We start from the raw sequence: 13,877 nt of genomic DNA, 5'->3' as shown, positions 1-13,877 counted from the left end.
ACCAGTGATACTATCAAATGTCTTCTTTAGTGGTGGAGCCCTCTTTTATAACTCATTTCGGCCTAATAAAGATGTTGTCCTTTGCTTCTTTATACCTGTCAGTATTTTTTCTTGTCTGAGGAGTGGTATGTTTTCATCAAAGTTGACGGCTGCAGAGAAATGTAGAAAGATATTATTCTGAAAATTCTGTCCTTGGATTTTCACTGGATCGATTTGAGCCATGATGATCTTACTGTAGTAGACATGACTTGTAAACAGTCTGTACCATTGCCATTTCTTTTTTCTTTTTTCTTTGTTTTGCAAAAAATGGCTGGCCCCAGGCAGTGAATTCCATACCCTAAATTTTTTAGTTTATAGGAATTCTAACACTACAGTTTTTAACAATATTTTCCACAGTTACAAAAGCATATAGAAAAGATACATAAAAGCTATATAGACAGCTATAGCTTTAAATGTATAAAACTTATATGTGACTGCCAGGTTTTCAAAATGAAAGGAGAAAAGACAATAAATAGATATTTTTAAAACATATCTTCCTTAGTAGATGAATCAGTTATTTTCACAAAACTTCCTAAAATAAGCAGACCAAGTTGTTGGTGACTTAAACTCTATTTCTATTTTATTCTAGTCATATCAAGTACAGTATGCACATTTACATCAGGGCACTTAATTTTGCAGGCATGGACTCCATTCTACTGAATGCAATTAATCAAATGATCCACAAATTCATTTTAGATACCTCCCTTGGCCTAAAATCTGCTTTCAAGAAGCCTGCAGTATTATTATATTATGATAAATACATTATGGCTTAATATTATGAATGTTGTCCAACTACCCAGGTAGCCTATAATTGTAAAAGAATGTGGGGAGCTAAATTTTAATTTTTAATGTAATGAAGATTTTAAAATATTTTAAAGTCAGATACCATACCAAATAATTTTTCTTTATTCAACTCATCTGAGATTCCCAATCAGAAAAATCAAGAAATTCATAAAAAAAACTATAGATAGTTATAGATATTAATCTTAATTTTTACATTTTTTTCTTATTAAAAAAACATTCTTACTTGCTTTTTAAGAAAAGCCATACACTTAACAAGGCTTAATGCACACTCCAATGTGCTAAGATTTAGACCTCATCATTTTCCCATGTGGCCTTTCATTTGCTCTGATAATACCTATTAGATGTCTTTTCACTTTTTTCCCTCTTGAGATAACTTAGTCTAATGTCATTTTGTTGTTGAAGCATTTACTTTTTTTTTCCCAGTCACTGATAGAGAGGGGTTTATATGATGCTAATTGTAATTCTAGACATTTTAGTATCCAACCCATCTATAATGAGGCACTACAAAATCTCTGGAGCATCCTATGTTTTAAAGAGATGTTCTTATCCATTAAATATATCCACTGTTTTCCACGCTTATAAACTTTGTGGAATGAGGATGAATGTCATGTTTTTATTATATGAAATACATCCTTAGATATATATGTCTTTATGTTTCAAACCCCTACTTTTAGCTTCCGAAATCATGATTAAGTTTCTGAATATTTTCATCTCTTTAAAATATTTCCTGCTTTCGGGCTGGGCGCGGTGGCTCACGCCTGTAATCCCAGCACTTTGGGAGGCCGAGGCGGGCGGATTATGAGGTCGGGAGGTCGAGACCATCCTGGCTAACACCGTGAAACCCCGTCTCTACTAAAAATGCAAAAAAATTAGCCGGGCGTGGCAGCGGGCGCCTGTAGTCCCAGCTACTGGGGAAGCTGAGGCAGGAGAAGGGTGTGAACCCGGGAGGCGGAGCTTGCAGTGAGCCAAGATCGCGCCACTGCACTCCAGCCTGGGCGACATAGCGAGACTCCGTCTCAAAAGAGAAAAAAAAAAAAAAAAAAAAAAAAAAAATTCCTGCTTTCCTATCTCTTAAAAAATATTTTTTGCTTTTTAAAAAGTCAGTCTTTCAAAGTATAATTTATAGACAGCAATAGTTGTACTTTTGTGTGTTGTTCTAAGAGCTGTAATAATCACATACGATCATGTGATCGTTACATGATCATGAATATATAGAACAGTTCCAACATTCCCAAAAATGTCATCATACTTGGTAATCTGTTGGTCCTCACCCTTAACCTCTGGCAGCCTTTGATCTGCTTTCTGTCCCTATTGTTTTGTCTTTTTCACAGTGTCACATAAAATCATTATAATATCTGGCTTTTTTTTTTTTTTTTTTTGCTTAGCAACATGCATTTGAGATTCATCTACACTGCTGTATATATGAGTAGTTGTTCCTTTTTAAATAAATTTTGTAGAGATGGGGTCTCACTATGCTGCCAAGGCTTGTCTAGAACACCTGGGCTCAAGTGATCCTCCTGCCTCAGGCTCCCAAGATGCTAAGATTACAGGTGTGAGCCACTGTGCCCAGCCAGTTGTTCCTTTTTAATGCCAAGTAGTCCACTGTATGGCTATACCACCAGTTAATTATTCATTCACACCTGAAGGTTATTTGGGTTGTTTTCAGTTTGTGCCAGTTATGAGTAAAGTTGCTATAAGTATTTCCATATTTGTTTTGTATTGTTTTGTATGCAAGATAAATAACTTTTTATTTATCTTGGATAAAGAGCTAGAAGCAGATGAGTGGATCTTACAGTAAATATGGGTTAAATCTAGCAGGAAACTGTTACTCTGTTTTCTCAAATGACTGTACCATTTTGTATTTCCACTGGCAATGTTCAAGAGTTCTAGTTCTTCAGCAGGGCACAGTGGCTCATGCCTGTAATCCCAGAACTTTGGGAAGCCAAGGCAGTCGGATCACTTGAGGTCAGGAGTTCGAGACGAGCCTGAACAATATGTTGAAACCCCATCTCTATTTAAAATACAAAAAAAAAAATTAGCTGGGTGTGGTGGTGGACGGCTGTAAGCTACTCAGGAGGCTGAGGCAGCAGAATTGCTTGAATCTGGGAGGCAGAAATTGCAGTGAGTTGAGATAGTGCCACTGCACTCCAGCCTGGGTGACAAAGTGAGACTCCGTCTCAAAAAAAGAAACAAAATTCTAGTTCTTCAACATTCTCACCTACACTAGATGTTGTCAGTATGTTTTTTTAACCTACACATTCTAATAAGTGTGTAGGTGTGTCTAAGTATGGTTTCAATTTGAATTTTCCCAAGTGATTAATGATGTTGAGTATCTTTTCATATTTGCTACCCATATATCTTCCATGATAATGTACCTGTTCAAATATTTGACCCATTTTTAATTGTGTTGTTTACTTTTTGGCTTTTGACAGTTCTTTATAGATTCTGGATATGAGGCCTTTTATCAGATATATGTTTTGCAAACATTTTCTGCCAGTTGGCTTGTCTTTTCATTTTTTTAACGGTGTTTTTTAAAGTTTCTTTTTCTTTTTTTTTTTTTTTACTATGATTTTAGGCTATCTTCTTGGTTTGTAGGCCCTCATATTAACCAATTTGTACTAATTTCTGATTGGCAAAATTACAAGTTTCAGAATTGGAAGGAACAGAAGAAAAGAGACCCTAAAGATAGCATAGTTCTATGTAACATTTACTTGAGGAATATAGCAATCAGGAACTTTTTTGGCAGAAAGTCCAACTGTAGTGGCTTAAACAAGAATGCTTTTCTTCGTTATAAGAAATTCAGAGATAGGCAGGTGTTTGCATGCATTTAGAAGTTCCATGTAATCAGAACTGACATCCCTACACTTCCTTGGTCCTTCTCTCTGAAGTTGAAGGTTACCACTACAGCTGATAATATCCACACACAAGACAAGAAGTAGAAGACAGAGAAAAGACAGCACTTTCACCATGAGAGCAACACTTTCCTAGCAGCTTCTCACCTGCTTCCAATTGAATTGTCATTGGACAGAAGTGTGTCATATGATCAGGCAATACTGGGAGAAGGGGATTGAAACTGGGGATTGTGTGAGATGAGTCCATCCAGTGTCTGCCTCAGCAGAAAGTTTTAAATAACATCAAAATACAAAAGGCAATAAACCTCTGCTATAAAAGTAGAAGAAAGAACAATCAAAATCTAGCTTTAAATTCAAGGTTTTTAAAAACTTGCTGCTGGCTAAGCAACTAAATTCTAATGGCACTTTTCCAATTGCATCTTGTGTATGTATATAATAGTAATAATAGAAATAATAGCAGCTATTAGAATGAAAGCATAATAAGAATAATGGGTTGTGGTTTATGAAGTCACATACTTTATCTTCTTTGATTGCCTCTTTGAATATAGTCTTTTACATAATAGACAACTAAGGTACACAGATAGTAGGTTACTTAAAGTCACGTAGAAAAGAGATCCAGAATGAGAAACTCACAATAAAGGCTGTCATCCCTAACCTACCTTTCTGTACCAATTAGGGTTTTCAAGATCAAGAAGAACTATACAATGTAAAGTTTATATTGTGGTAATGTTTGCATGACCTGTGTATGTAAACTTGGTAAATAAATTAAAGTGAAGCTTGGACTTCATTTATACTTGTTATTCTCTCAGGGATAAAGTTTCCATCCAGAAAAAGTATTGTTTTCATTTAAATACAAAGAAAAATAAAATGGAAATTTTTCACTTAAAAAACTGAAAACAGCCCTTCTATAGTGAAAATTAATATTGTTTCAAACATTAATTAAAAACAACCATTATTTTTTACTTTCATAATTTAGCCCAGGTGCCTAACACATTGACTAGAATTGCTCCTAAATGAATGTTAGCTGAACAAATGAATAAATGAACTTTCTGAACCAACTCACTATAATTTTATTGCTTTTTTTAAGTTAATATATCTTGTTCAATTTTCAGTAGCTTGGAATAAGTTCTAAACATGCAAAATGCTATTGAATCTATGCGATTTATTCAAGGTTAGGAAATTACTAATGCTAAAATATAAAGTAAAACCCTTATGAGTTTCTATCAGTTATTTGGCTTACACTAGGAACTAAACCCATTTTACCAATGAAATGTGCTTACAAATGCTGTAGCTGAAATTTATCATACATTCTGGGACCCAAAGGATTCAGGAGTCTATAAGTCCCACTAATAAGCCTCTCATTAAAGGACATATAACTATTTTCTCTTTTCCCTTTAAGAACTCTCTCAGGGTATCTGGTAAAATACTCCGGCTTTCCGTGACAACTTTCTTCAAAATTTTACAAATACTTTAAAAATTGTCTTTGAAAAGTAAGACAGGCGTGGATATATTTTGTGCCTTAGGAAATGAGAGGCTAAGGAAGTTCATAAGGTGACACAGCTAATGGAAATAGAATTAAGATCTCCAGGATTTGATCTGACTGTACAACCAGATCATGTCCTCTTCAGCTCACTTTTGAAAACCAGCTAATCAGAATCTATTGTGTTTTGTAGGAAAAAAAAAAAAAAAAAAAAGACTGGCAATTATATTGAATTCATTCCATTAAATCTTCACATATCATCATCATAAAGGAAGATTAAAATGATATTTCACTCTGGACTAATGAATTTATTGGTTTCAGAATTGTTGCATCGTATAGTTGCAGCCATCACTTGTTTAATTGTATCCACTATATAAAACCTAGATTCCTTTATTCAAAATACAAAGAAATGCTTGTAACAACTGTAAGTTTTTGTTCACACTGATGCTGCCAAAATAGTAGCGATCTGATGCTGTTTTAATATAAGAAAGTCTGACATGGTTGAAAGAGGAAAGATTTTGAAGGGAGACAGAGATGAGGTGCTGCACCAAATCTGCAACAGATTAGCTGTGTGGTCTTCGGTATGTTCCTCCCTCTGGGATTCAGTGTCTTTGTGTGTAGAGGGCCCAAATCATAAGAGAATTAACTGAGCTCATAGATATAAAATGCTTAGTATTACATTTGGTCCATGGTGATTTCTCATGAAATACGTACCAGAATTATGGTAATTTACTCCAATAAATATTTATTGAATGTTTTACAATTGCCTTTACTCAGTGCTATCCAAGTGTGTTTTTACAGCTTACTAATCATTACATATAAGAAGAAAAGGTATAGCTTAATTCCTTAGATCAGAATTTATCAATCTCAGCACTATTGATATTTTGGCAGATAATTCTTTGTTGTGTGAGGCTTCACTGTGCACTGTAGTAATTTAGCAGCATCCCTGGACACCACATGCTAGATGCAGTAGCATCCCACCCCTACCCATTTATGATAACCAAAAATGCCTCCAGATGCTGCCAAATGTCTCCTGGAGGGCAACATTGTCCTCAGTTGAGAACTACAGCCCTTGATCAATTATATGTAAAGAGTGTTCACGAACTGCTCGTCCTAGGAGATTTTCCCCAAAAGATCCATGGTCAAATAAGACGAGAAACATGAAATGCCAACAGCAGCATAACAATGATAGCTAATTTTTGGAAACACACTACACATGGCAAACTGTTCTTATTTATTCCTCATAACAGACCTAGAAGTTACTTAATATTTTAAGGCACATTTTTAAAATGAGTAAATTGAGGATCAGAGAAAGTAAGTAACTGACAAACATGATACAATTTAATTGCACAGCTGGGGTTTGCTTCCAAGCCATCTCCAGAGTCTGTGAAATTATCTACTATACAGCATTGATCCTTGACTATCCCACTTTTTAATTCAAAATCAATTTGGGATCTTAAGGCTAATTATTCTTAATTTGTGATATTTATTAGGTTACAGGTATTTACTTTATCTCCAGCACTTACAAAATTACCTTTTGTTTTAATCAATTGATGACAGTAGTCCAATTATTTGCTAAATGATTGTCTTCATAAACATCCTTGGGTGCAGGCAAAGTCACTTTCCCTGGCAATGTTAACCAAAATAACTTCAAACAAATTCAGATGGCCAGGAACTATGGAAGGAGAGACTCACTCTGCTTGAGGGAGGCAGAAAACATTTAATAGAGGAGACAATATTTGAATTTGACCTTTTATCATCATATTAAATTTGGATGAATAAGAGTCTGCCAGGTGGAAGGGCATTCCTCGCAGAGTAAACGGCATTTGCCGAGACCTGGGTAACTTGGAGAGTTCGGTGTGTCTGAGGAATGGTGGGGGTGGAGAAAAGAAAACAGGAAAATAGAACTAGAGAGAAGACTGAGTTCTGCATTATTATCTGTGGTTTGACTCCTGTAGGTATTTGCCCTAATCACCTTTGCAGTAAGGGCAGCAGACAGCCAAGAGCACAGTAGGGACATGGTCGGGTAGGTACTTGATGATCACCAAAGTGTGTATTGTTTGATGGCAGGGAGACCCAATTAAGACACTAATGCAATGCTTTCAGCGAGAAGTAATGAGCTAGGGTGGAATGAAGGGTCAGATTTGAGAGAGTTTATTACAAGAGAAGCAGGGCAGGGAAAATCTTCCTCTGAAATGGGCTATTAGAGCAAATAAGTAGAATTTATTTTTGGAAAGGCTGTCTCTATGAAATAAAATAATGCATTTCCAAGGAAATAACCTGGAAGTATGTTTAGCAGCTGTTCAGGTAACCTGGAGAATTTGCAGTAACATATCTCAGATTCCACAAATGATCTTCTGGAAACTTGTTCCTGTCCCCATTCAGATTTCCCATAGAAATTGAACGCCTCATAATTGTTAGGTGGAGATTCAGAGCTAAAAGTTAGATTCTGAATTGCGCTGTTCCCTTTTTAGTACAGACTACTTTGTCAATTTCCTTCTAACCATGTCACCTGGGAAAGATAAGTCAGCCTTAGTGGCGCTTCAACCAAATGTATCTGAGAAATTATGAGCCAGTCAAAAATGTAGGGAAGAGATTAGTCCCAGACCCTCAATAAATAGTTGTTGAATGGGTGAATTAATCAAATGTTGAATTCACTTATTTCATTTTAGACTTAAGCATGTAAAATAAGATTAATAGAAAGGAAGAAAAAAAAACCTTTAAACTTTCAATTGCAGTTTTTCCCTTTTCTTTTTTACTGAAATAGCTAATGGATCACTCCCCAAAAATACTCTAGCCTAGTACCAAATGGACTTTTATTGCTACGCATTATGGAATAAATTTTTATGTTTACTATTTAAATCCAAAATGAACATATAGTCCAACACATTTAACCTTGTTACTTTTTTCCAAACATTTTCCTCAAGGTATCCTTTAAGGTTTTTTTCTGTACTTTGTTTACGATTAAGCAATTTATTTTTACCATGGATACAAAGATTTTATAATCCCATCCCTGGCAGTTTACAAGAAACAATTTTTTTCTGCTACATTTTAATGATTTCTGTAATTGTATCTAAAATCACAATGAGTAATAATATCCTCTGTTTAAGGAGTGCTATTAGGTACATTCCTAATCATCAGACCTATGTTATTTTGAGATAGAGAAGTTTTTTCCTACAATGAAAATGTAATTTTCTTTCTGCAATAAAAGAATTATTATTCTTAATGTTCTTACACATTCTTCTTTCTATGTGAACATTTTAGGTGTATCAATATATGCATGAAACGATAACTGTTAATGGCTGTCCTGAATTCCGTGCGAGGGCAACAGCAAAGGTAAGGCTTGAGTAACTTTAAAAATATACTTGACTCCAGTTATCTAGTAATTGATTGTGCGCGTGTGTGTTTCAGGTATTCTCGTGTGTACACTGTAAGAGAATTTAGACATCAGTGGCAGCCCAGAGTCTAGAACCAGTACTACTTCTCAGGTAAAAATCCTAATGGAAAATTGAACGTTTCTGCTGCTTCTGTAGCTTAAGAAAGGAGAATGATTTCATTAAACTCACTTAATGTCCATTTGGCACAAGCAAATCTACTGGTTCATTGTGGGAAATACTATATGATTTTCTGACACATTCTTCTGATCCGAAAGAACCTGTATCGTATTCAGTGCATGAAGATTTATTTGCACCAGTCTAAAGATTTGATCTCAATTAGACAGGAAAAGAATTCACCTGACACCCACTGATCTAGGATACTTCTATGTATTCAGCTGAGCAGTGGGTAACTTGCTGAAAGGGTGTGGCATTGACCTATAGAAGAGGCCTGTCACCTTTTGTGGTAGTGACCACATCTGCCCTTTAAAAACTCAAATCCAGAGATTGTAGAGACCCTACTAATGGAAATGTTATACCAAGAGGATGGTGAAATTATCAGGAAAATAGGCCATTAGGAAATACCCATTTTAAACTAAAATCACTGATGCAGCTCTTCTTTTACAAACACACAAATGTTATAATAGAAACATGACTTGCTTTTAAAAATACTTTATTTTTCTAACAATGTATAAGAAATAACCATTGAAAATGATTAGAATTTTCCATTTAATTCCTTTGTGTTACATCAACGCTTGTTTAGTTTCTCTCTTGAGTTTTTAGTTTTTACTCTGTAACTGAACACTGTAGATTTGTAAGGTTTTTTTGTTTTGTTTTGTTTTGTTTTGTTTAAACTCAGGGGGAAAAAAAGGGTGTTATTATCATTATGTCATGCTTTGCTTGTACTGAAGTGGAACACACACAGAAAAATGATCCCTACGTGGTTTAATTAAGGGGAAAGTGAATTGTGTAGTGTTTTACCATTCTCATTTCTTATTCATGTAGAACAGCAGGATAGCAGCATAATGTTGCAATAGCACAATATTTTCTGGTTGTTTCTGGGCTGTCTGCATTGCATCCATGTCAGCCATTAAAATCTATGCATGACAATGAGGTTTGCATGAGCAAATGCATGTAGCTAAAAAGAAGCCATTGTTTTCATGTCATTCACTACGTTTCACTAAATGCAGACAGTAGCGTAATGCTAAATTGATGTGATAATGCTGTGTGTGGAAAAGAATGTACAGTTGTTGGGAATAAATATTTTCACAGTCTTGAGTAAGTCACTTTATAGTAGGCATCTAATCAACTGTGGTCAAGGTGAATTAATAAAAGTGAAAAATAAGCAGGCAGGGAATCATTTCTTGATAGAAACTACCTAAATGCTGTTATTTTATTTCTATGGGGTTAGAGGGAACTAATGGTAAGTTGTTTTCCTAAACTCATTTAATGAAATCAGTACATGAATTTTAAAACATATTATGTCCATATTAAATGGTGTTTTGTATATCTAGGCCTAAAACCATTGACTATTCATATTGCCTATTTTGTTATAATAATTGAAATATTAATGTATAATATAGGAAGCAAAATCCTGTTCCTGATAAGATTTCTCAGTATGGAATAATAGTAAGGAATATTGGTATAAACTAACAATAATCTGTTTGAATCTATTATTTTATTTTAGTTTTCATTCTCTTTAAGGCATCCTTAATTTTTTAAAAAAGTTAAATTTGCTAAGCTTTTGGGTTGGCAATAGCAAGATTACATATGTATTCAAAAGTATGTATACATATAAGTGCTCTTCAATTTATTAAAAAAAAAACTTATGAACTTTTATGTAGAAGCACCAGATTAGACTGTGTGTCATACAAAAGAGTGCAAGACATTGTCTCTGCTCTTAAGGTGCTCATAGTCAACATATGTATAAAACAATTATAATATAGATAATACCTATAACAAAGTTATTTGGACTCCAGGAATAGGAAGAATTGCATCTAACCAAGGTAACTGGAAAAGATTTTTATGAAAACAGGAAAATTTTGTCATACCAGATAAGACTTAGGAAGCTGGAAATAGATGAGTGGGACTTTACCAAAGAAAGAAATCCTAGATGGCATCTAAATGAAGAAAGGCCTCTGCTTTTTGTGTTCTTTCTTTCACAGGAGAATACTATAAAAATATGAGAAGTTGCCTGAGCTACCCACTGCAAAGCATATGATTAGCCTTATTTCCCTCATTTTATTACCAAAAGACTGTCTTTTTTTTTTTCAGGCAACAGTTGCAGCTTTTGCAGCTAGCGAAGGCCACTCCCACCCTCGAGTAGTTGAACTGCCAAAGACTGATGAAGGCCTTGGTTTTAACGTGATGGGAGGAAAAGAGCAAAATTCCCCCATTTATATCTCTCGCATCATTCCTGGAGGGGTCGCTGAAAGACACGGAGGCCTCAAAAGAGGAGACCAGCTGCTATCAGTGAACGGAGTGGTATGTTTATAAAATAACCAGAGATTTTCTCCTTAAGCACATTCTTTTTTTTTTTTTTCCTCTGCTATTACTGAAGTCAATGTTGAAATCCTAGAACAAATATTAATTTTATGTCTAACCAGCTTTCTAAACATTGATGGATATTAAACCTATAAAAGCTGTAATATAATTTTTATGTCTCATTTCATTATGTTCAGTTATGATAAATATCAACGAGTTGTAAAAACATCCCAGGAAATTAATCCAACTAGCAGACTTTCTTCCCATAATACTCCAAGTAACATTTACAAGAACAGAGTAATTTCGAGATACTTTTTATCCTAAGTTACTATAAGCATATACATACATTTTAAGAATAAAGACATAACTCCTTACTTTGTAATGTGTGTGGGTTTTTCATTTTAATTACAGAGGAAGGGTAATTTTAATGTTTATATAATAATAACACATATGAAAAAGGCTAACGCACTCAAAATTCTTTTTTTTTTTTTTTTTTTTTTTTTTTGAGACGGAGTCTTGCTCTGTCACCCAGGCTGGAGAGCAGTGGCACCATGTCAGCTCACTGCAAGCTCCGCCTCCCGGGTTCACACCATTCTTCTGCCTCAGCCTCCCAAGTAGCTGGGACTACAGGTGCCCGCCACCATGCCCAGCTAATACTTGTATTTTTAGTAGAGATGGAGTTTCACCATGCTAGCCAGGATGGTCTCAATCTCCTGATCTCATGATCCGCCCGCCTCGGCCTCCCAAAGTACTGGGATTACTGGCGTGAGCAACCATGCCTGGCCCCAAAATTATTAAAGCCATATCTACAGCTATAGTATAATAAAAACATATTAGCCTTTCTCCAAAAAAGAGTTTGATTAAATTACCTATTCATAATATATGCTTTCGTTTTTAAATGAAATTAGAGTAAATTAAAATATCTAACATTTTAAAGTAAAAGTATGATTATACATTTTCTCATAACTTATATTCTCTGGATGCCACCACTTCCACTTATAATAAGGGGTTGCTAAAGAAATCGCTTCCTATGAAACGAACAATTTTTTCCCTATAACTTCCACTTATATTAAACATAAATTACCTAAAAGCATACATTTCAGAAATATAAACAGAAACTTATCAATGTTACCTTTTATTAACCTAAGATCTTTTTTCTAAGAACTTAAAGATTTTAATATATAAACTAGATTTCAGTTATTTGTGACCAGATTGATTTATGCTTGGAACACAATATCCAAAATCAAATGCAATTGGAACATGATATTTTATTGGTAACTGTGTAATTAAATTCTTCTGTATTCATATATTGAATTTTATTCATTTGTTTTCTATTTTTAGACTGACTAGTAGTTTCATGGAACCCAAAACTATTCCTTCAACTCTGCTGTCCTCTAATGTATATAAAAAATCTCAACCCATGAATATTTTATATCACTTCAGCATTCCAATAACTATTTAGTTTTTTCTATGTAATAATGTTTTGAGATAAGCTTTTTATTGACCTTTAGATAACTTTGACTTTTTCAAATCATGTTTCAAGTGATAATTTCAGAGTCTAACTTTCTGGTAGAGGACTCTAGAACTAGGTCACACAATTGTGTCACACAGAGGCTTATGCCCCAGAGTATGAACTTGCAATTTCTCTGAATAGATTATATAAATCAAATAAGGTATAGATTTAAAAACAGTATAAAACATTTAAAAACTCAAAATATATTAACAGTAATTATAATTGCGTAAAGTAACTATATATATATATAATAAATTTAATACATGGTTGACTTTGAACTATAAGGGAGCTAAACAGACTTTGTTTAACATAAACATTTGCAGGGAACAATTTTTAGGCATGTCATAATTACCCATTCCTTGCAATGAAGTTTTGATATACCTGGGAGGTGGCAGTTACCTTATCTGGAATCAAACACATAAGGTTCTACAACTCAATAGTCATATTATTATGGATTAGTATCCCCTAAACTTGAATTCCCTTATATGAAAAAAGGGAATAGTAACTAATTTGAAAGGGCTCTGATGAAGAATAAAATGAGGCAAAATGTCTGTTAAGAGCTATCCTGTGTTAATTTGCTCATACAAACCTTTGACAGGTAAATGTGGCTACTGGTGAAGGTTGAGGTTGGTGAGGATTAACAACCTCCCAGTGATACTGCTTTTGCTAGTTAGGTTAAAAGTAAGTCTTATGGCAAATTCTGCTACATATATAGGTATATGTTAGCAAACATTTATTAGCAACAAGGCAGTGTTCGACTCACAACCCCTTCCATAAATTTGATAAATCCCCAGGTCTCTGTCCATTTAGGTGTTCTAATCATAACCTTAGAAATAAGACAACTTTGTTACCCTTATATTCAACATCAGATAATCAGAAATCCTATTAGACTGACAGCTGAAAATAGGGTAGTTTAGTGATCAAACTTTGGTCATTAATCCTATGGTATAGGCCATGGGCCTCCATAAGATTTTTATATCCTCTTCATGCAAAGGTGAGGAATGTCTCCAAGATTGTAATATCCCACATATATTTAAATCTCTCATTTTACCAGTTAAGTTCCATTTATAACATTTACCTTGCTTAGTTAATGGGCCACTAATTTCATCAAAGAAAATATATTTCTGACATATTCTTGCTAATAAGTAAAGCATCATTTTTTCACTGAAGTAGGTGCAATAGCTGCTCGTATAGTGGCCACCTCTAGAGTATTACTTTTCCAATATAATGCTGGCTAACTACCCTAGACTGGTTTATTAAGCTCCTAAATTTGAAGGTTAAAGTATTACACATTCATATAGTCAAACTATATATTATAAACTAACTGTTTT

General features: G+C 34.4%; 1 protein-coding gene across 2 annotated transcripts in view; it reads left to right on the top strand.

Moving 5' to 3' along the window:
* The window catches only part of LIN7A (lin-7 homolog A, crumbs cell polarity complex component), a 151,356-nt gene that overhangs the window by 86,755 nt on the left and 50,724 nt on the right, over window positions 1–13,877 (top strand). For both annotated transcript variants that reach the window (XM_001087299.5, XM_028829755.2), the window contains 2 exons: window positions 8,440–8,511; window positions 10,824–11,033. In XM_001087299.5, coding sequence (XP_001087299.1) covers window positions 8,440–8,511; window positions 10,824–11,033 — 282 coding nt within the window. The remainder of the gene's footprint in view (window positions 1–8,439; window positions 8,512–10,823; window positions 11,034–13,877) is intronic.

Source organism: Macaca mulatta, chromosome 11 (assembly GCF_049350105.2).
Source record: "Macaca mulatta isolate MMU2019108-1 chromosome 11, T2T-MMU8v2.0, whole genome shotgun sequence".
Taxonomy (NCBI): Eukaryota; Metazoa; Chordata; class Mammalia; order Primates; family Cercopithecidae; genus Macaca; species Macaca mulatta.
Note: the sequence above shows the minus strand (reverse complement) of the source record. Positions and strands in the feature narration are given on the sequence as shown.